Below are 23,656 nucleotides of genomic sequence, written 5' to 3' on the forward strand. Positions count from 1 at the left end.
CGAGAGCAGAGGCTCTGAGGAGGGAGATGGCTGCATGTGCGCAAAGAAGAGGCCATCCCCCCAGGAGCGTGGGAGCCAAAGGGAGAGCAGAGAGGAGATGGAGACTAGCCTGGTGACTCAAGAGGCACAGACCTCCAAAGACGAAAGTTGGCACATCGTAACAACAGCAGCTGCTTACAGGGCACTTTGTAAAACTCCGCAGCAGCTGTTAGGTGCTCTGAAGAAATCAGGGGAGATCAGTGTTGAGAAAAGACCATTTGATTGTGCCCGAGGAGTACCATTGGTGACCTTCAGCAATGCTGTCTTGAGACAGTGATAGAAAGGCAAAGTAGCCCTAGCGGGTATGGCTCAGTGGATAGAGCGTTGGCCTGCAGACTGAAGGGTCCCCCACCCCCACCCCCGGTTGCGTGGATTGTGAGGCTCTATCCCCAGTGGGGGGCATGCAAGAGGCAGCCAATCAATGATTCTCTCTCATCATTGATGTTTCTATTTCTCTCTCCCTCTCCCTTCCTCTCTGAAATCAATAAAGAAATATATTAGGAAGGGAGGGAGAGAGGGAGGGAGGGAAGGAGGGAGGGAGGGAGGGAGGGAGGGAAGAAAGGAAGGAAGGAAGGAAGGAAGGAAGGAAGGAAGGAAGGAAGGAAGGAAGGAAGGAAAAGGAAGGGGGGAGGAAAAGTAGATTTTCAGCAGGGTATTATCATGAAAATGGCCAGATAGGGAGGGAGGAGGACGCATCCCAGACCCAGTGGACTTTGCAGCTGTCGAGATCGATCCCTAAGCCGTAAACAGTGGTGAATGGATCGCCTGGACCCAGCAACACCAGGTGCCTCTGGGGGGCCGTGCAGTCCAGGCCTGATCCCTCTCTCCCATTTATCCTCACAGGTATGCCATTCTGACCAAAGCCACCTGGCCCTCGTGGAGAGGAGACGAGAAGCAAGGTGTCCTCCACCTGCTGCAGTCCGTCAACATGGACAGCGACCAGTTCCAGCTCGGGAGGAGCAAAGTGTTCATCAAAGCGCCCGAGTCTGTGAGTGCGCGCCGACCCCTCCCACAGCACGGCTGGCTTCCTTTTCTCGTCTGTGGGATCATGCCTTAACGTCGTCTCCTCAAAGGTTTTCCTTCGCTCCCAATCTAAGCATGGCTCATTCCCACACCCCTGCTCCCTCGTAGCCTTCAGAGCGCTCAGCATGTACAGAAAATTACCATCATGGCCCAGTTTCTTTTCTTAGTGTCTCTCTCCTGTCCTAGATGGGCCTCTGCCTGAGGCCAGGACTCTTGCCTGCTCTGTATGCCGTTGTGTCCGCAGAGCCTCACATAGAAAGCAGCTCGTGGCAGGTGCCCACTTGTGGTTTATCGTGTCCAACAGTCTGAGCTAAAAGGGGCTTCTTTGTCCCACCACAGAGGCTTAGCTAAACCCACCTCCTCACCTGGGTGACAGCAAACAGGCCCAGGCTTCCTCCTTGAAGGCAGAGCAGGGCTTGGGGATGAGGATCCCCAGACTGCCTCTTGAAGACCAGGACGGAGCCTGGACAGGACGGTGAGGGGACGGATAGGGAGGAGGAGAAATCTCGGGGTCTATAGAAATTCAATATTTGCCTGCAAGGCATTCAAACAGTTTTGCACTTCACAGACTTCTTTATCTTTGCTGGTGCAGGTGTGGTCACTGTGAGCCCAGTGAGTATCCATAAGAGATGCTCAGTTGGGCAGAGCCCCTCCGTTCAGCCCAGTGAGCTCTGGGCTGTGGAATGGAGTGTTGCTTTTACACGGGAGAACCTGCTGGAACTAACCAGGTTTGGCATCAACATTTCTTGAGGTTCCTGTAACAGTCACAAGACTGCATTTCAGGGGGCCGTGGTGAACTTGGCAAAGTTAATCATTCAGTCGAGGGGAAACTTGCAGCGTTGAGAACAGGAGAACTTGCAGTGTTGGTAACAATGGCAACCCTTGGCTTCAGTCAAATCCTGGCCTGGAGGCGCGTTTTCTTCCTCTTTGGAAGAGCGGCCACGGCTGCTGTTCTGCCTGCCCCATAGGACCAGCCTGACACCCACAAATGATAAGAGCTGTGAGTGAATGGCTTTATGAACCATAAAGGTATTAAATAAATAAATGGCACCCATCGATAGAGCCCTTTTATGAAAAGTTTGTGGTAGCATTTTCCACTCTTGAGTTATTTGTAGCTTCACAGCGACTTCATTTCCAAATATAAGATGAAAATGTTGTGTCATGCACCATTAAGCAACCCACAGAGCAGTTCCTGTTCTTTCTAAAACGGGACGGGGTGATGGATCCGTGCAAAGCGGAACCCCTCTGTCGGCTCATGCCCGCTTTTCCTTTTTCCACTTGTTAAATTTTCACATATAATTAAAACAGCCTCAATATTTTGCATACTTTTTTTTTCCTGATTCAGTGGAGCTTTGGGGTTTTCGTTCCAAAATCAAGATTTATTTTTGGTTTTTCTTTTCCTTGCCTTCCTCCCAATTGCTTTATTATCACCACCTGACTCTTCTTTTGCCATCTTTTCGCGCGCGCGCGCACACACACACACACACACACACACACAATATCCCATCACCACCACTCTCTCCTCCCCACCACTCATCCGTCCACAGTTAGCCCTGACATAGCAAAAGCTTGTACAAAATATTGGTTTTTAAAAATCCACTTTGTGATTTTTTTGCCTTGACTTGTACAGTGAATGTGCTGAATATACAAAATAACCCATTTGTTTTAAGAACCCACATGAGCCATCAGGCACCACAGGGTTTGGTTTTGCTTATTTGTTACATGTGTCTGCGATAGGGGGTTTCTGTTTTTGTTTTCTCTCTTTTTCTTCGACTTCCCTGACTTCGAACCCACACGGCCTTTGAAAAGAACCTAAAACCCAGCTAATCTTTGAAATAGTCTATAGGAAGTTGGGAATTGGTTGCCTCCCCATCCTTTCTGAGTCACGATGTATTTTTCTCTGGCGCTCCCAGAATAGTTCTGGGAAAGAAGAAATCAAGACTTACACAAAAACCCAACACACAAGATAAGAATCACCAACAAATATTCCTACAACAGGCAACCGCAGGCCAGCGTTGTAGACGTTCTGTCCATGCGAAACCGTGGAGGCCCTTTTGGTTTTGGAATGTGCTTCTCTGCCTGCTGCGCGTGGCCCTGTCAGCGGCAGGGAAGTGCCTGCCCTTGGTAGTTTTCCTTTGAGATGTTGTTGTTGCACAGCTGGGGCTGTGGGGAGGGGAAGTTGAGTGACAGGAGGGGGTAGATGTGGTGGCTCCTTCGTTAGACCCAGATAAACAGAGACAACGAATCAAGCACAGCTGCCTTCAAAACAAGTATGCTGTTTACTTCTGGAACACTTTTGCAATGATCGTGCATCCTCTTTTACTTTGGGTTTTTATTGGTGCATTTTATTATTTTTCCTAGAGAGTCACATGAACCACTTCCTAGGTGAATGCAAAAGTTTCCCACGGTTTTATGAGTGGAACAAATGCAGATTTGTAGAGAAGGACTCTGCGTCAAAGGGAGGCAGAGCCGGGCAGAGCCTGAGGGCCTGTGGTGCACTTTCCAGCCCCAACCAGTCTGAGTTCCAGTGTCCTCATCTGTAAAATGGAGATCATAGGAATAGGTGCTCGTGCAGTTGTTGGGGGTTGAATGAAAAAAAAAAGCATGTAAAGCGTCTAGAATGACCCCTGACCCACAGCAGGCACGCGTACATCACAGCTCATTGTTATTGGCTTCATTATTCCAGAGCTCCACTGAGTGGGGCAACAGTCAGTATTCATTGTTAAAATGGCCTGAGTCTCATACCTGCCAGTGTCTGATATGGGCCCTTAAACAAAACAGCCTCGGTCCCTCCTGGTGAACCCAGGTCCCAGCCAGCACATCGTCAGCCCTGCTCTCATCACTATGGCGACTGTCCTGGGTCCTGGGGCTCCTGGGAGAACTCCCTGCACTTCCATGGAACTGAGCGTAGGGCAGTCCTTCCACAGCAGCACAAGCTCGGCTCCTGGTAAAGCCAGGACGTTCTGTTAAGAGACTGTCTGCAACACTAACCAGCAGCCCCCACCAACTCATTGGATCCTCTTTGGATCGAGGTGGGGAATAAGTGGAGAAATTCTGAAGCATTCATTTGATTCTCACAGAGATTATGAGCAGATACCATTATTAAGGTCCCACTGGATACACTTAGGTCCAACTATTTTCCTTTTTTGTTGCTGTTGTTGTTGTTAAAAGAGAAAAATACGTGTAGATAAAAGTTAAACAACATCCCCTACCAGTCATTTCTTCACCTTTGTGCCCGCGTGTGAGGAGCTGCTTGCCACGTGTGGCGTGGACTAAACCAAGTGTCCCTAATATAACCAAACGGAAGTGATGCTCAGGTCTTCTGAACTGGCTCCCATTTGTCTTCTTTACGTTCACAGCTATTTCTTCTAGAGGAAATGAGAGAGAGAAAGTATGATGGGTATGCTCGAGTGATACAGAAATCCTGGAGGAAGTTCGCCGCCCGGAAGAAATACGTCCAAATGAGGGAAGAAGGTATTTCCGTCAGTTTGTTTCGTGCGTTTGACAAGCCTCAAAAATAAGTTTGAGCTTAGATGACAGTTACAAGTTTTTGTCCTTTGCATGTCATATGTTGTGTGTGAAAAATCTTGCACCCCTTCAGAGTTTGTCTGTGTGACTGACTATTTCCCTCCTTTTTCCGGGGCCCTGACCCTCCTCCCTTCTCTGCCTTCATGGACTTGCAGCCTCAGACCTCCTGCTGAACAAGAAGGAGAGGAGGAGAAACAGCATCAACAGGAATTTCATCGGGGATTACATCGGGATGGAGGAGCACCCAGAGCTCCAGCAGTTTGTGGGCAAGAGAGAGAAGATCGATTTTGCAGACACAGTGACCAAGTATGACAGGAGGTTCAAGGTACACACTGGCTGCTCCGCCCCCCCCCCACCCCCCACCCCCAGAGTCACCAAGCGGATCCCTTAGTTGTAAAACTAACTCATCATTTTGCTTTTCTTATTATCAAAACAGAACATGCTCATTGTAGAAAAATTTAGAAAATACAGAGAAGCCAAAAGAAAAACAGCTGCCTATATCCAGAAACAGTGTTAACATTTTGTGTATATCCTTTAGAACTTTTTTATACAGACATATTTCTGAATATTTTGTTTTATAAAAATGAGATCTTCATTACATGCTGGTTTATTTTTCTGGGTTATTTTTTTGTTTTGTTTTTGTTTGTTTTTTAAATATGCCAGGGAGAACTTTCCATATTATAGACGTATCAATATAGAATATTTTGTTTAGCTGCATAATATTCCATTCAGCAGATACTACATTTTTAACCAATTTCTCATTAATCTATTCTTTTTTTTTTTTTTTACTTTCATTAAAAAAAGGTACAGTGAGCATCCTTTTCTGCATATCTTTATGCATCTATCTGCTGATGCTTTTAGAGAAAATTAATAGGAATGGAATCATTGGGCCCAAAGATTCAGAATATCAGGCAGTATTATAGTGCTCTTACTCATCGTCCCCCAGGGAATGACTAGCAAGGTTTTCTCGGGGCCACTGGAGGGACTGCTGACAGTTTAACCTAGTCCCTTAGGCACTTTTAACCTAATCCCTTAGGCACTTCCTTTTGCCTAGTAAAACCTTGGCCCTAAAAGTGAAATCTGAAGCCACCGTAGCTCATGATCCATTAAGAGCTTTATTTATTTATTTACTTGGTTTGGGGCCAGGAAAAAAAATGAAATAAATAACAGTACTAGTAAGAAGAATGATGTTGTTTTGCTGAAACGGAATCATTTCTTACACCCCGAGTGTGGTGCCAGCTGTTCGGCGGCCAGCATGAGAGCAAGCTCAAGTGCATGTGTCTCTCAGCGGTGTTTGGGCAGAAGGTGGTCGGTGGCCCACATATTCCAAAGTCTGTTCGTATTTGATTTAAAAAAATGTTTTTATTGACTCTTTAGAGAGAGAGAGAGGAAAAAAACCATTGATTTGTTGTTCGACGTATTGATGCATTCATTGTTTGCTATTTGTTTGGCCCTGGCTGGAGACTGACCATCAACCTTAGCATATCAGGACGATGCTCTAACCAACTGAGCTACCCAGCCAGGGCCTCATATTCGATTTTTAAAGATTATCATTGAAATGAAATTTTATCCATTTTCTTTTTTATATATTTTTATTGATTTCAGAGGGGAAGGGAGAGGAAGAGAGAGATAGAAACATCAATGATGAGAGAATCATTGACTAGCCACCTCCTGCACATCCCCTACTGGGGATTGAGCTCACAACCCAGGCATGTGTCCTTGACTGGAATCGAACCTGGGACCCTTCAGTCCACAGGCCGATGCTCTATCCACTGAGCCAAACCAATTAGGGAAAAATTTTTCCATTTTCAAAAGTAAAAATGTCATGGACTCAAAAAAAACATATGCAGACACTTGAGGGATCCCTATTTGAGAAATGTCTGTAGCAGATAACTGGCAGTGTCACCATATGTGTTGGTTTGCCCCCAACTGTCCCCTTATACCTGTTATCCGATACCTTAGGTGGGTCCAGGTGAGTTTGCCATTTCTGTGAGTCAGAGAGAGTCAGGTACCAATAATGTCATATGTGTCAGCCTAATAATTATTAATAGTGTTCCCATTCACTACCCAAGGCAGCTTCCCTTCATGGGGTAGCAGTGCCCACTCTGTGGACAGCGGTCACTCTGGCGTGCCTGTCCCCCTCCTGAAAGCGCCTCTCCTTCCAGGGCATAAAGCGCGATTTGATTCTTACTCCGAAGTGCTTGTACCTCATTGGCCGAGAAAAGGTCAAACAGGGCCCAGACAAAGGCCAAGTGAAGGAGGTGCTGAAGCGGAGAATCGAGATGGAGAGGATCTTGTCCGTGTCCCTCAGGTGAGTGGCGAGGGGTGCCCCGTGCCTCCTCACTGTTGCCGTTGCTGTTCCAAATACGGCCGGTGAAAGGCCTGTCAGGTGCCCCGGTGTCGCCATTGTGACGAAGAGAACAGTCTCCTCGTCTTCCCGCAGCGGACCTGGCCTTCCTTGGTCCCAGGGATCCTGATGTGACAGGATGCGACACCTAGAAAAAGTCACGCACTGTTAGCTCCTCTCATCAGGAGACACTCGGACCCTTTGTTCCCATCGAACATGAGAAATATGTGAAGTGGTATAATTGCTCTTACTGAAGTGGGGCCACGGGCCCAGGGTCCATCCCCAAGCCCAGCTCACCCACATGGAGCACCTACCTGTTTCACCAGCAAGGCCCAGGCAGAGGTGGCCATCGGCATTGGTTTATGGCTTGCTGTGTTCTCTGACTGGCCACGAAGGGAAGCTTCTTTGGGTTCCTCGAGGCTCTTTCTGCCTATTCTTGCAAGGGAGGGAATACAGATTGGCCGCCATGAGCTATAGCCTGGGGTCATTGCCAGTCACGCTGCTCACCTCCAAGTTCACAGACAGGGCCCTGGCTCCTCCTGTCAGCACTCTGCCTTTGCTTGGCAGAGGGAGACTTCCCAAATCCCATGCTAAGAACTCCCTGATCAAGCTCCCTCTGGTAAGAGGAGGCCCTCCGCGTCCACAGAGGCTAAGAAAAGAGGAAGAAGGGCCCCTTTGAGCCCAGTAGCTTCCTCCTGGAGTTGCATCTGGGAGCCCTTCTGAGGATCCTGGGCCTCTGCCAGGGCGACCTTTGGGGGATGCCATTGCCTCAAAAGCAGCGATGTTTCAGTTGCTTGCGAACACATCTTTCTGGAGTTGGCACATCTCTGAACCCTTATTCCACACAGAACAAAACTGCTGCTCTCGGGAGAAAGCAGGGGTTTGCGTGCTCAGGCGTCTGACCGGCCGGGCTGGAGGTCCTGGCTCCAGGGAGATAATCCAAAGCAGATTTTTTGCCTGTGTCCCTGTGGCTCCTGATTCTATCTGCTCCCAATGTTCCCAATAAAGGACCAGGTGGTACTGTGAGGTTAAGCATGTAAAGCATTTCGATTCGGGATGTGGTAAACCCTCTAAGCCAGTGGTTCTCAACCTTCCTAAAGCCGCAACCCTTTAATACAGTTCCTCATGTTGTGGTGACCCCCAATTTCATTGTTACAAATTGAACATAATTAAAGCATAGTGATTAATCACAAAAACAATATGTAATTATATATGTGTTTTCCGATGGTCTTAGGCGACCCCTGTGAAAGGGTCATTCGACCCCCAAAGGGGTCGCGACCCACAGGTTGAGAACCGCTGCTCTAAGCAGAGGGGTCCCTCAGCAGCCTTTGGGAGGCCCCACCTCAGAAGGGTCTCGGTGCCATGAATTTCAAGGAGGAGCTGCAGACGCTGTCTGGCTTTCAGGTCTTCCTGAGCGTTGGGCTCGTCGGCTGGGTCACAATCTGAGCCGCACTCTTCCTGGCTGCTGGGCCCTGAGGCTGAGCTGCCCTTGGTGTTCGAAGGAACCCAACGGAAGCTTCTCTTTTCTGGCGTGGGGACCAGCCACCCCGGAGCTCAGCTGGGTTAGCTGCAGCGAGGCCGGCTCCAGGCCAAACATGTGCTCTGTGCTCGTTAGGCGGAGAGTGATTACTGTTCTTCCCATTATCATCACCCAGCTCTGTCTTCAAAGCATTCGAGGGGGACTTGACGGTAAAGAACCAGGCCTACATTTGTATCACACACTTTGACACTATCTTGTTGGTCAAGTCCTTGAGGCTTATCAAGATGTCGGATATTCACACTCGAATGTTTTCCTTCTGTCTTTTGTTGTCTTTCTGTCAGCATCTGGGAATACAGTGTCTCCTGGTAACACCAGCTTCTTTTCCTGCTTCCTCTTTAGCAGTCATGGTCTGGACACGTGCTTCCTTGTGGCCTTCCCTTGCTAGAGGCGGTAATAAAATGAGGTATTTAGCCTGAAAGTTGTCCTGACACGATGGGGAAAAGAAAGAGCTTGAGTCATTTTAGCTTGTGATTTCTGCATGTTGTAGTCACTGAACCTCACGTTCACCAAGATTAATACTGTCCCCTTGTTTCCTTCCTTCATTGGGCTAACCAGCCACCTAAACCAAGTTAGGAGTACAATGAACAGATGGGGATGGTGTGTATAGAATCAAACCCAGAGTAGAAATTGATTGTGGTTACCAGACCACCACACGTGTGTGTGTGTGTGGTGTGTTCAAAATATTTCAATATAGAGAAAGATTTTAGCAGTGTCTTGCCCCTCAGGAAAAACATGTTATAACGTGTATGCGTTTTGAGGACTTTATGAGGCTGACTGTGTGACTACTGGCTGGAAGGACCTCCTAATGACTTCTAGTTAAGACCATCAAAGTGTCCCACACATTTGGTCTTTCAGCCCCTCTGTCTGTTATAACATAATCACCGTCAAAGCAAAACGTGCCCTCGGCTCCCTGTTCAAACAAACCACCATTCACAAACAATTATGAGACCGTTTGGGAAATGTGGACATGACTAAATATTTGAGAGGAAGGATTTTTTGTTCCTTTCTTTAGGCGTGATAATGGTATTGTGGTTATTTTTACTTAACGAGGCTTTGTCTTTTAGAGATTCACACTGAAATATTTAGAGATAAAGTAATATGATGTTTACACTTTGCTCTAGAGCAGCCTGGCTTGTGTGTGGAAGTGGGGGGAGTGGGAGTGCAGATATGATTGTGGATTGGTTATTGTTTACACTTGACATGTGGAGGTTCATTCTGCTCTCTATATATTTAAGATTTTCCATAGTCAACAGGGTTTTTTTTAATCCGGTAGGCATCATATTTTAGAAGTCTTTTCTTTATCTTTTGTAAATGTGCTGAAATATACCTGGTCGAGTTATAATTGAAATTTTTTAACTTACCAGAAAAAAATAGGACTGGCCCAGCAGCTGGGAGAGACTAACACTGCAGCTGTCCAAGGGACTCTAGGGTAATGTGAACAGGGAAATCCTCATCTAAGAGACATCAGACGGGACCCCCGATGCTGGCTTCCGCCTTCCCTGGAGACCTGGCGAGAGTGTGGGGAGATGGCACATCAATATTTAGTTGAGACGTCGGCTTTTCGAGGCCCGGAGTCTGCTGACAGGCCAAGCATCTGTTTTGGAAGAATCCTTCCAGAGCTGCTTCCTGTCCAAGTGCTGACTAGCCTCACTCCTGTTGGAAAAGCTCAGTTTGCTGAAAGGGTGGCCACAAGGTGGCATAGCCTATGCTCTTTGCTGTCCTGTCTTTAGGCAATGAAATTGGTACCATAAAGTCTCATATCTGGGGACTCTGTCTGATGAAGCTTCAGTAGCCCGTCTCATTCCCATAGGTCAGTGGTCGGCAAACTGCAGCTCTTGGGCCCCTTGAGTGTGGCTCTTCCACGAAATACCGACTTCTGCGCATGGGCTACGAAGTTTCAATCACACTGTACGTGCATGCCCGCACGTGGTATTTTGTGGAAGAGCCACACTCAAGGGGCCAAAGAGCCGCATGTGGCTCGTGAGCCGCAGTTTGCTGACCACGGCCATAGCTGATCATGCCTAAGACCAGAAAGCCACGTGGCTACCCATCTGTATGTGATGGCAAAGCAGCCTGTGAGAGGGGCTGTAGACAGGGGTGCCAGCTTCTTTGGTCACAGCATTCTTGCCCAGATGTTTCGTTGCCCAATTGCCCCAAGCCTCTGGTGGTCAGAGCAGCCCCCTTCACCACCTGCTCGGCTGACCTGAAGCCGCACTGTGAAATCTTGTTGTGACTCGTCATGGCCTTTGAGCGGTGGGAACCTAGAAGTCATCGGCCTTTGGAACTGACCACCGACCTTGTGTTCAGCACTGGATTCGAAGGTGAATGAGACAGTCACCGCCGCAGGGAGCCCCTTCCACTCCGGAAGGGGGAGCAGACACCTGAGTAAACATGTGCCCCAGGTTAGAAGTGTTCGGAGAGGGATGCTCAGGGCAGGCCTGGTGTTCGAAGACGGGAAGGAGCCTTTGCACCTGCAGCCAGGTGGCCGGGTGGCGTTCTCCTCGGAGATCTGTGATGAGGCCTCATACAATGTATCCCTGCACTTTCTCAGAGAAACCATAGATTCCCAGCCTGGTGCCACTGGTTTCCCTGACGGTGGAGCTCTGGAGAAGGTCTGTTTTCTCCTGGATTTACCTCGGTACTTTCCAGGTTGCTAAAAGGAGCATTTATTTCATAATCAGGAACAGTTTTTATAAAGGCAGGGTTATCTCAGCACATTGCCTTTTCGGCTTTTAGGGGGGGAAATGCCTTTAAGACTTTACTCAGTGTTTTGTAACTAACATTTTTTTGAAGAAGATACTGGTTCGGGGAGTAAAACAAGATTTTCTAGTGTTGTCAGCAATACCACAATAAGCCACAAAGATGAGCGGATAAAAACAAGCAGAAAGCCAAAGCAGGGACTAGACCGGGGAGGGCGCTTTCAGCACGGGGTGCAGACATCTGCAAGGAATTGCAGCTTGAGCACATGAATAAGACAAGGGCGAAATCCAAAGATAAGTCTGATTTTTTTTTTTTTAAGAATAAATAAATGTAAAAGCTTTGTTTCCAGATCTAGGAGCATGGGCTGAGGAAAAAGGAATTGGCTGGAATGCTGGCCCTGACAAGGATGGATTCACCAACTCCTAAGCCTGGGTCATGGAAGGGAGGGGTTTTGAATTTGATGGTTGAAGTCAAAGTGTCCAAACCATCTCTTCTCGTTTCCAGACTCATGCTGATAATTGACCTTGAAGTTTTGGCCTTCTTGCTTTTTCTTTTTCTTTATGGTAATAAATCTAAGCACATTAAACTCCTCAGGATTACTTATGTTGGGCTCATTTAGCCCCGCTGAATAATCAGTCCCGCCTGCAGTTCAGCCGGACAAACAGACACGTCTGGACAGGTCAAAGAATGCTTTGAGTCCAGCCAGCTCAACAGGAGTGTCATACCTCACCCCACACGCCAGAAAGTGGTGCTTCCTGTTTTCACTCTTTCCCCATTGCGCGCACTCCCTTCCTCACGCAGCAGTCTCTCGCGCTTGTGCTAGGATGCTCGGGCTTCATTTCATTAATTCCAAGGGACTTGGCATGTTTGTCCCCAGCCGTACCCTCCCCAAACGTGCATTTCCCGAAAAGCTGTGCTTTCCCTGCGCCGCGGAATGCATCAGGTGGCACGGGATGCTCGTGCTTGCTGCTGTCGCACACCTGGCCGGTGTGTGTCTGCCCTGCGGGGTGTGTGCGCCTTCAGCGGCACCTGGCACACGCTAGCTGAGCACCGAGTACCCAAACGCCCCTAATAATGAGTGCATTCGAAGCCCAGGATGTCGGCTTCCCTTTTGATAACTGAGCTTACAATTCTTCAAATTAGGATTTATTACAGTAGCTGCAACCATGTCGTCAGTATGGGACGTATGTGGAATGGTTCCTTGTCAACCCATTGTACTCAGCCACATTCTGGATTTACATGATCGTAAGAACATAGAAATGGAATTTGAAAATGGATTTTTTAAAAAGACTAATGGATTTTTTTAAAAAGACTAAATCGTTCTTGAAGTTCTGCTTTTGGCAGTGACGTGGGAGAGGTGCTTCTGTGGATGCGGTGGGTGGCTGTACACTTCCTCCCAAAGCCGGGTCCAGTGACTCCGTTATGTAACTCCTTGTTGTGTTTTGTTGTAAAGATTCTCCCTTGCAGGAAGAAAGGCTAGAAACTGAGTGCTGTCTTACAGAATTTAAAAAAATGAGTGAAAAAAGGATGGGTAAACAAAAGTGCAACTTTTCTTTTCTTTCTAATCTCTGCAGTACGATGCAAGATGACATTTTTATTCTTCACGAGCAAGAGTATGACAGTTTGCTTGAATCCGTCTTCAAAACTGAATTCTTAAGCCTCTTAGCAAAGCGTTATGAGGAAAAAACCCAGAAACAACTACCTCTGAAATTTAGCAACACGTAAGTTGGGACCTGGGGCCCTGAGCTCACTGCCCAGGTCCAGCCTAAGAGGAGGGCGGGGGAGGCTCTGGTGGCTTCCGCCCTGGCTGCCTTAGCTTCTCCTCCCCACCTCCCCACCTCCACCCCCACCCCCACCCCCACCGCCCCCTAGCCCCTGGAATCGCAGGGCTGCAGATGACAGTCCAATGGCTGTCACAGACTTTGAAAAGGTCACTTTTGTGTTTCTGTGAAACAACAACTTCACCAAAGGGTGTATTTTGTCATTTGGACAAAGGTCACCAAAATGAGGCAGGAAAAGGCAGATTTTTTTTACATTACCAATAAAAGAATACTTTATTTAGCAGAGCAGCCAGGGCAGAGTAAGACTGGAAGAAAGAGAAAGTGAACAGAGTGGGAGCTTAAGTTCCCAAAATCAATGCATAATACCTCTGGGTGGGGCACTGGGGACTAGTGGGCTGCAGATGGCCAGCGCCTTGGGTCCTGGCTCGCCTGCCTTTGCTTTAACCACATGGTCTCGTGGGCCAGATCCTGGTATACGGCAAGCTTCTGATCTCCTATTTGTCAGGTGAGAGTGGGTTTTTTTTCTTCTTAAATTTCCATCTATAACATGGAGATCTCTCTTATTACCCACAAGAATTCCAAAGTACAGCCTTAATTCCATGATGAGGGAAACTTACCATGATTGATGCTGCTGTGGTTGCATTGAAATAGATACTGGTAATTGTATGGATTCTTTGCTGCTTTTCCAAGGAACCATTTGGCTGTTCGTACAGGGGCAGTTATTTTTTCTGGGAATTTGTAATAAGGGAATAACAAGAAAGGGAGACTATGAAGAGCCAAGCCACTCAATAGAATAATAGGCAGCTACTTAAAATTATGATTTTTTTTGGTCCAACAAATGCAAAATAGGGTTTTTAAAAAGCAGAATATGGAATGGAACTGTGTAAGCATACACTAGTAGGCAATATGAAAAATAAAAACTGCCTGGGGGGGCGGTTGGAGTTGTGAGGACACCTCCCTGCTATTTGGATTTGGGTTGCTGAGCGCTGTCTTCTTCTCTGCCTGGGGTGGGGTCATGGTGAAGGACTGGAACTTAGGTCAGTGATGGCGAACCTATGACACGCGTGTCAGAGGTGACACGCGAACTCATTTTTTTGGTTGATTTTTCTTTGTTAAATGGCATTTAAATATATAAAATAAATATCAAAAATATAAGTCTGTTTTACTATGGTTGCAAATATCAAAAAATTTCTATATGTGACACGGCACCGGAGTTAAGTTAGGGTTTTTCAAAATGCTGAGACGCCGAGCTCAAAAGGTTCGCCATCACTGACTTAGGTTAATAATAACCGCATTCTACGCTCAGGAAGACACGGGCTGACGTGTGCCTGGCAGCTCCCAGTCCTCCACAAACAGACCAGGGAAAAGGGAGAGAGGCACGAGGGCGCACCCCAGCAGGTGTGGCCTGGAAATTGTCCCCTTCCTCCTGTCCCCCGGCGGTGCCACCTGAGTCCACCTGCAGAGACATTGGCACCTGCCTCACCACCTGGTGTCTCACGGGTGCTGGGCCCCGGATGCTCTGCCTCTGGCTCATCTTGTGCCAAACTGTGGCTGTCAGACTCACCCCCGGGCCCTGCGCTGGTTTGCAAATCCTGGTCCTGCCTTGGTTGACAGCAGGTTGGCCCAGCGTCGAGCTCCATGCTGGGGTGGGTGAGCTGCATTCTCTCTCTGCTTCCTTCTGGCTTAACGCCAACCCGTATGCTTGTCGCAGGCTTGAGCTCAAGTTGAAAAAGGAGAACTGGGGCCCCTGGAGTGCGGGCGGCTCCCGGCAGGTGCAGTTCCACCAGGGCTTCGGGGACCTGGCCATCCTCAAGCCCAGCAACAAAGTGCTGCAGGTCAGCATCGGACCCGGGCTGCCCAAGAACTCCCGTAAGTGTCTGCGGCCCCGGGACCTGGGGCTGGGCTCCCGGCTCCCCGCCCTGCCCTCCGTTCCCTGCCCGGCCCTCCCCTCCTCTGCCCCGCACCGTCTTCCTTCTCACCCCGTGCTCATGATAGGTGCTTGCTTATTTCAGGTCCCACCAGGAGGAACATCACCCAAAGCAGAGGTTATTCCAGTCAGACTCACAATGCCAACTACCCGATGAGAGCTGCCCCTCCCCCGCCAGGTAAGCCACGCGAGTGCCATGGACCGGGACCGTTAACCTGAACCCATAACTTGTAAAACATAGTTGGGAAGAAATCCATTAGCTGATACATGTACATCATTAGACAGCCCTGAGCCGTTTCAGCGCCAGGTGTACTCCCAGCACAGCGACGCTGCCGGTGACCCTGAAATGCAGGGAAGTGTGAGCTGCTCAGACTGAACTGTGCCGAGTGATCGGCCGGGATTGCATTGCCCGGCGCTAGTCACTCCCTTAGGAAAGGCTCCCTCCTTCCGTGAGAGAGAAGGGGCTCCTTGTCCGTGGTGGCCAGGATGCTGTCGGCCTCGAAGGTGCAGGATGATGCCTTTATGGAAACAGGATTTTGCCAGGTATAACCTCACCATCCTCACCCACGACAATATTTTGCAACAAGTTTACAGCTTAATGACAAGTTGAAAATGTTTATTCTTAGTCAGATAGGCTCTCGGAGAACGACTCCAAAAAATAAAGTAATATCTGAGATACAAAAGTGATAGAAAAAAAAATTTTAATACAAAGAAAATGTTTAGACCTTATGTTTCATATTTCTCATTTTTATGGTAAAAATATAATATGCAGGTCAATGAACTCCAAACCCAAATTTAGTAAGGCTTTTTGCCCTTCGTAATCTGTTTAGTGTTTGAAGAGCACTCTCAAAATTGACAAAAATGTTTTTCCCTCACTCACAAAATTCAGTTAATAAAAAAACTGCCCCTAGAATGTTTGATGTGAATAAGTTTGGCATTCTAGGCCTGAACAGGTCATCTATTGGCCCAGTGTCTGAGATGAGCAGTAAAAAGCATTTCTTTTGTTTCCTGTGCTAAAAATATGGACACTGTGCCTGTCAGTGAGAAACTGATTCTCTCCTCTTGGAGTCCCCGTCCTGCCTGGCCCAGCTGTCTCTCCTCCCCTCTGCCTTTATCCTTGAAGAAAATCCAGGCACAAAGCCATCCAAGAGAACCAATGTGGTGCTGTGTTACTAAATGGGCCAGTCCCTGTGCAAAATCCTGGCCAGACCACCTGGAAACTAGGGCTGGCCTCAGCTAGGTTGGCCCGAGTCACCTCAGGCCAAGTATCTGGCCTTGAGCGTGGCACCCAACCTCTCTCCATGACAGTTTCTTCATCCGTAAAATGAGGCAGTTGGGCCTGAATCTCTTAGCTCGGCCCTTGTCACATGATCTGCAGTGAAGGACCTGGGTTATTTTTGCTCTTTTCTTAATTTCAATTCCACCACAAACCATATTTCTTTAAGGTAAAATAAAGACTACTAGAAGAATGGAATTTTAAAAGCATTCAACATGATGCACCAAAGTTTCTTATTAGATTTAACAGATGTGAAATATGCCCATGACACTGCTATGAACATTTCTAAACGCTTATTCCTACTTTCTGAATTTATGGCAGGTGAGTGGGTTATAAGCAGCTTGGAGAGCCCCACCCCTGCCCCTGTCCATTGTGAGCATCACCCCGCTCTGCGTGCCCCTCTCCGATCCTTGGCAACCTTGGCAGCAGTTGGCTCTCACCAAGCTCCTTGCTTCTTTCATGAAGAAATTGACACTCTAAAGGCGCATTTATCTTGCTCAAGGTCAACACAGCTATGAGAGGCAGAGCCCAGTCTGAACCCTCAGTCCCTCTTACAGACGAGACCATCCTGCTAGTACCAAAGAGTCCCTCCCTTAGTGCAGTGGGAAGGGCTTCATGGTGGGTTCATAAAGTGCCTTGAGGAGTCTTCTTCTTCGCTGTTGCCCCGATCTGCCGATGGAGAGGAGCTGAGGGCTTCTTCACACCTCGCATGGACTGGTGATGCCCATCACCGTCATCCCTTACTCACCAGATAATGTGATCCTGACCAGGAGCAGGTGTGTGGCGAAGGGAGCCTGCTCTATCCGGATCGACCCCAGCAGCAGCCACATTTCCCCAGCCTGTGTGGGGTGCTCCCTCCACCTCTCCCAACGGGCTCCTGCAAGCACACCCAAGACTGAGCCTTTGAAAATAGGTTCCCAATGTTTAAATAGTTGCCTGTCAGGAGGCTTGAATCGTAGCCTCATAATTCTTCTCGGGCCCAAGAAAGTGCCTGCCTCCCTCAAGAGGTAGTTTCAAGCTTACCTTTTCTTGACTGTGGGCTTTGAAACCCTGGCCGTCTGGTGGCTCTGCTGCCAAATTTCACAAGCGTGCGTGAGCGTCTGCCGTGTTCCAGGCGCTTGCTGGGCAGTTTGCAATGTGTTAGCGCTGTTCCCCACACTATGTTAGCGGTTATGCCCTCCATCTTTTCAGATGGGGAAACTGAGGCCTGGCCATGGTAAGTAAGTTGCTCTTGGTTAATAAATGGAAGGAATCTGGAGAGACTTTTGGCAAAGGATCGTAAAATTGAAGGTTGATTTTTGTCCTCTTTCTAGGATACCATCAGAATGGCGTCATCAAAAACCAGTTTGTGCCACACCCGCATGCTCCTGGAAACCAGCGGTCCAATCAGAAAAGCCTGTACACCTCCATGGCCCGCCCACCCCTGCCCCGACAGCAGTCCACGGGCTCAGACCGCATGTCCCAGATGCCGGAGAGCTTGGATTTCCTCAAGGTCCCAGACCAGGGTGTCGCAGGGTAAGATTCCCGCCTTTCGTGGGTGAGGCCAGCACCTCCTCTCCATCAGTCACACCAAGGTTCACAGGTTCCACCCACACATTGTCCTCCAGGACCCAACACCGTGCGGCCCTTGGTTGGCATTTCTAAAAGTACGACCAACTTCATGGCACGCAACTCCTTCTCCAGAGAGGGCGTGTCTTAGAAACATCAGAAGAGGGGTCCCTTGCGGCCCCCAGATTCAATTACTCCGTGACCGTTTCTGCTCTCAGGCATGGTTGGGGAACAATGGGGTTTTGGTTTGTGTCTGTGCCTGCAGTTGCATAAATATGATCGCTCAGAGAGTCATCAGGAATATTGAGAATAACACTCCAGAATTCCATGAGCAGTAGAAGTTTGTTTGTGAATCAGCTCTTCAGGGCTTTAAAATGACAGCCTTCCTGCCTTTCTCGAATAAAAATTTTATTTTTCAGAAAATAAAATTCTCCCAGAAAAAAAAAAAAGAAAGCCAGGCTTTGTACCTGAGGAAGGGAAGATTCCTGAAACTGTGTAGATCAAGCATGTCAAACTCATGGCCCACGGGCCGCATGCCTTGTTTATTGGGCCCATGTTAGCCTTTGAGTTTGACATGCTTGGTGCAGATATCCCAAGAGTTATCGGTGTGGAAAGGGGGTTAGGCCAATTGCAGGACATGTGAGTGAACTCTACCAGGAGGTAGATAGCGGAACCAGTAAACCAACAACGTGCTAGTAGCCCAAAGATGAGCTGCCCGAGGATGTAAGGAGCACAGGATGGATGGAAATCACCAGGCGGAAATACTGTAGAGTGGTATTGTCAAATACCAGAGAAGGATGAGGATCCTATTTCAGCCCCAATTGCTTATCTAATATTGGACTTGCTGCTTCTCCTCTCTGAGCTTTATTTTCCTCATCTGTATACGGATGTAATACCACTGAGCTTGCAGAGTTGTTGAGAGGACTAGAAATTATACACAAAATGCCTAGCCTGGCACTAGGCATGTAGCAAACTGCTCAGCCAACTTAGTTTGATGTGATGGTGGTGGTGATGGTGGTGGTGGTGGTGGTGGTGGTGATGGTGGTGGTGATGGTGGTGGTGGTGATGGTGATGGTGATGGTGGTGATGGTGATGGTGATGGTGGTGGTGATGGTGGTGGTGGTGGTGATGGTGATGGTGGTGGTGATGGTGGTGGTGATGGTGATGGTGATGGTGGTGGTGATGGTGGTGGTGATGGTGATGGTGATGGTGGTAGTGATGGTGATGGTGATGGTGATGGTGATGGTGGTGGTGGTGGTGGTGGTGATGGTGATGGTGATGGTGATGGTGATGGTGATGGTGATACAACCATTATCTCATGGTGGTCGTGACTGTAAGGGACCTTCCAACTCTGCATGATTCTCAGTAGTGGAATAGTTCTCTCTGCTGAACCCAGTGAGGGGCCTCCTTCAGCCCCCTGCTCCCCTCTGTCATGCCCTCCTCCATTTTCCATTCTCTCCAAGCCTCTGGAATGAAGTTTCTAATGGGATCAGGAGACGTGTACAAAACAGAGCAGTGCTGGGAGCGGAACAGCAGCTCCTCCCGCTGGGTGGGCAGCCGCCACTCGCCCCCCTGCCCCTTTATGAGATGTTTTTCCTGCCTTGTCAGCTTCCTTCTAAAGACCACAAAGCACTTAGGAACTTCACCACGTTCGCTCCTGCTGTTTCTCTTTCCCTCGCGAGCCTTGCCCCGTTTGGGCTACAGATGGACGCACCGTGGTTGCATACAGGTGGCCGTCAGTGGAGTGGATGCCACCCCTTCATTTCATCTCTCTCCCCGCCTCCCCCACTCTTGTGGAACCAGCTCTGTTGCATCTGTTCTAGTGACCATGGCTCCCCTGGTTGGCTTGGTCTAAAGCAGTCGCGCTCAGACTTCACTGAGCACCAGAGTCCCTGGAGAACTTGCTGGCCCACTTCCAGAGGTTTGGATTCAGTAGGTCGGGGTGGAACCTAAGAATTTACATTTCTCCCAAGTTCCCAGCGCTGCTGCTGAACCAGGGACCACACTTTGAAAATCACCCGTCTGGTCTGATTGTTAAAGCCAGGGAAGGGTCTGTGTAAAGGTGAGTTGAAAGGATGCTGTTGAGACAACAGGATTGCTCTGCCATCCAGACCCACGCATTCAGAGGGGTGGACATCACTGAAGCAATCAAGCAACCCCTCCCGGGCCCAGTGGGTGTCCCAAGGAGGCAAGGGATTGAAGTCGGTGAACGAAATGCACCACGTCCCTTAGCTCTGCCTGCTAGCTTCCTACTCGCTTTGGTTTTGGCAAGCAAAGCCATCTTTCCAGCCTGCTTCTGCAACTTCCAGACTTGCACACCAGCCAGCCGGGAGCATCTGTCAGCCAAGAGCAGGCAATTTAGGAACGTTGTGTCTTAACCGAGGCTGCTCCCTTCCAGCCCTCAGCTCCGTGGTTCTCGGTTCAAGCCCATCACACCCTTCTCCACATTCAGGCCTACAGATCAGGCCTACGTGGTGTTGCCGTGGCGATGCCGTGAGGCTGGAGGAGAGGGCACCTTCACAGCTGCCTGCCGGGCAGTACGATGCTCCCAGCTGTGTGTAAAAGTCACGATCGTTACTAGGCACTGAGTCCGGCAGCTGCAAGGATCCCAGCCAGTCTCCCCTGGACATTAAATCTGCTCTGGGGCACACATTTCTTAAGAAATTGTACTCTGGTCAAAGGACTGAGCTTTTTCTTAGAATTCATTTTCTAAAACATATAAAAGTGAAATTGAAAATAATTTCTAATGTGGCCAGAGACCTTAGATGTGTATTTCAGGAGCCGCGTGGTTCCGTGCACTTAATAGCTCCCCTTTGCCAAGAAAACATGAATTGCTGTATTCCACAGGAAGTTGTTGGAGCCAGTGGGGAGCTCTGGGATCCCACGCTTGTACCTTTCCTTAAACACAAAAATTCGTTTAGACATCACAGTCCCAGGCAGTGACCTAGAACTTGCCAATCTAGAAAAACAAGATTAGCACAGTCTGTCTCAACTCGGCTTTCACACCTCGGGTTTATCTTTTCTTTCCCTCTCCCGCCCCCAGTGCACTCTCCCTTCCAGACATATTAAGCATAAGCAATCATTTCTTTTGGATCATGGAGTGTGGATAAAATCAAATGGTGTAATTAGCACCTCGAGTTAATTCAGGAAAGTCTTTGTCAGTTTATTTTATGTTCCGTCAAGTTTTTTTGGGGGGGAGAGAGCATGCACGAAGCTTTTACTAAATTAATTACCGCCCCCACCGGTTTCTTTACCCTTGCCTTGCCACGTGTGTGACATAGTCGTTGTTCTTGTCATCGTCATTGTTATCGTCATCCAAGGAAACTAAGCAAGATGTAGAGGGGCCATCGTCTCGCAGTCCTTCAGCATACCTTCTGAAAAGTCCGACTCAGGTGAAAGCTCCTTGCTGATACTCAGGGAAAGAGGGCAAGTGAAGAAAGAATCATACAAGCAGCTCATTCATCAGCTCTGACTTCGTAGGAACACGTGATGTGCCAATCAAGGGTGCTGTATCCCTTTCCCCATAACTGAGATGACAAAATCTACCTGCACTTCATTGCTGGAAGTATCAAAACCCAGACCGGGGTGTCTTTTCTGTTGGCCTTTTTAATCCCGTGATCCATTTCATGCAAGGACAATTTCAGGAAATTTCAAGGTACCCCAGAGATTACTCCAACTAGCAGTTGGAGAACCAGGAAAATACTGGGAGTGCTCAGCGGTAGGGCTTCTGGCCACGGCACAAAGGAGGGATCGATAGAAAAACTGAAATGCTGCCTGTGTGTTTCTTGACAAGGTTCTCCTAATGGAGTCATATTTTCAAGGGGCTTAAAATTTCCAACAAGTGTCCAATAGCAATATTTCTCAACCCGTAAGCTACAGGAGTGGCAGCCATATCCTGGCCCAAGCTGACACGAAGCTGAGGAATTCCTGGCATCCATTCCCTCATTTCCAGTAATGTTTATAGATTCAACCTTTTGGAACAGACCCTATTTTAAAGAGCCAGTGAAATAAAATGCCATTATTTTCCTTCCTGGAATTTCAAGACATAAATTTTACATCTGCAGAACAAAGAAGTCATAGCTGAAAGCTTAAGCCCAGCTAACCCTGGAGTGAACTAGTGCACCCGCTGCCCCAGAGGGGTGGCGGCTGCACAGTTCACAAGGTGGCCTGGCGGGGTGCAGCGAACGCACGACTCACAGCTGCAGGGACGGTGTGAGTCCCAGCTCAGGGTTTGGTTCTTCATAGATTCATTCATTGAATATTGACGGGGCCACGTGCCTTCCATGTGCCACATGCTGCGCTGCCTCTCGTCTATCACTTGTTCTTTCTACACCTTGGTGACCTCACCTGCGTAAGAGGGATAATCTATATATATAAAAGCCTAATATGCAAAGTGTCCCCCCGGGAGTTCGACAGACCGGGAGTTCGATCACTTGCTATGACATGCGCTGACCACCAGGGGGTGGTGTGGAATGAAGGAAGGCCCCAGCTGGCAGCTGCTAGGGACCCTACCCATGCACAATTTCGTGCACTGAGCCTCTAGTAAGAATATAATTTAAAAACCCTCTCCTCGGGGTTTCTTGGAGATGAAATAGGGCTTTGTAAATGGTAAAGCACTATGCAGCTTGAACATTTATTTGTATTGGTTTTATGACTGTTACTCATGTGCTTTGCTCTCTTAGGGAAATAGTCATGTCCTACCAGGATTGAAAAGTGGGTGTCCCCTGGCCACTGGCTTTTCTCGCAAGAACTCTAATCTCTGACCTGCACAGAGGGTCCCCAGGAGGGTCTCAGCTTTAAGCATTGCTGGCTTTAACGGGGAATATGCAGCCTAGGAAAGCAAGACAAAGGACCAGTCAGGGAGACCCCTTCATCACTCCCCCTGCACACACACACACACACACACACACACAGTAGCTATGCCGCTCTCTGTAGGCTCAGAGCAACAGCAGAACAGGGGGCAGTGAGGTAATATTACGACAGACACTAGCTGCATTTGGACAATGTCAATAAAGCCCAAAACTCCTCCCGCTCGACTCTTCCCCAGTCTTTGTTCCAATCACTGTAACAACTCACATCCCCTGGAAAGTAACCGGCATTCCCAGGAGAGAGCAAGTGAACAAACCCTCGCTTTAGAGAGCTTTGTTGTCCCTGATGTTATTTGGGGTTTTGTTTCCTGCGGGCCTTTAGCATCTTGTGAGGCTGGGCAGCTGTCCACAGGGGTTCAAATGTCAGTTGGCATCCCGATGTTTCAAGGCAAAGGCACCCTCGGCCCCACCCCGTCCCTGCCACGGGGCTTCTCCAGCAGCGCAGGTCCTCACTGAGCAGATGGGGCGACTGTCGTGTGGTTATGATGTGGCTGCATTCGAGGCCCCGTGCCCAACTCAGAAAGAACGCCTGCTGTACAAGTGAGTCGCCGTCAGCTCTTTCCTGTGTCTGTTTTCTTACTGGGAAGTAGACACAATAGAGTGGTAAATGTGTACAGATTCGCCTGAAACATGGGTCAGGGAGTGATAGGAACTCTAACTTGCATTGTGCCACAGTTACATACAATGAAACACTGGGTTTGCTCAGTGATGTGGACTTTTATACTTATAAACTATTATGTGTAAAAGTGAACCTTCGTTATTGAAATGGCAATGGGAAAAATAATTTTGTTATTTGTCTGAAATTTTTGCTCCAACCCTCATGATCCCAATAACACAATTTTCAGTCATGTCAGGTTTATTAGGAATGCAAGTCTCCTAAAGTTCCAGACATAACAAAATTATCTAAATCCTGCACATCCATTGCTAAACAAACAAGGCTCTGTCACACTTTTTATCGCTTTTGGACGAGGGAGTGTGAGTTATGGCGAGGGTGGCATGGGGACAGGGATGTGCTGGTGAGCCGCTGGCTGTCTGGAGCTGTAACATGTGCCCTTCTACTCTCGCTGTGGCCGATGTCA

At 48.5% G+C, this 23,656-nt stretch overlaps 1 protein-coding gene across 1 annotated transcript in view; it reads left to right on the top strand.

Annotated features, from left to right (window-relative positions):
- The window catches only part of MYO1E (myosin IE), a 189,582-nt gene that overhangs the window by 151,366 nt on the left and 14,560 nt on the right, over nt 1-23,656 (top strand). The window contains exons 19-26 of the mRNA XM_081084100.1: nt 883-1,027; nt 4,422-4,536; nt 4,746-4,915; nt 6,756-6,901; nt 12,752-12,898; nt 14,670-14,827; nt 14,971-15,063; nt 17,475-17,676. Of these exons, the coding sequence (XP_080940226.1) occupies nt 883-1,027; nt 4,422-4,536; nt 4,746-4,915; nt 6,756-6,901; nt 12,752-12,898; nt 14,670-14,827; nt 14,971-15,063; nt 17,475-17,676 (1,176 nt within the window). The remainder of the gene's footprint in view (nt 1-882; nt 1,028-4,421; nt 4,537-4,745; nt 4,916-6,755; nt 6,902-12,751; nt 12,899-14,669; nt 14,828-14,970; nt 15,064-17,474; nt 17,677-23,656) is intronic.

Source organism: Myotis nattereri, assembly GCF_964212035.1.
Source record: "Myotis nattereri genome assembly, chromosome: 1".
In the NCBI taxonomy this organism is placed as follows: domain Eukaryota; kingdom Metazoa; phylum Chordata; class Mammalia; order Chiroptera; family Vespertilionidae; genus Myotis; species Myotis nattereri.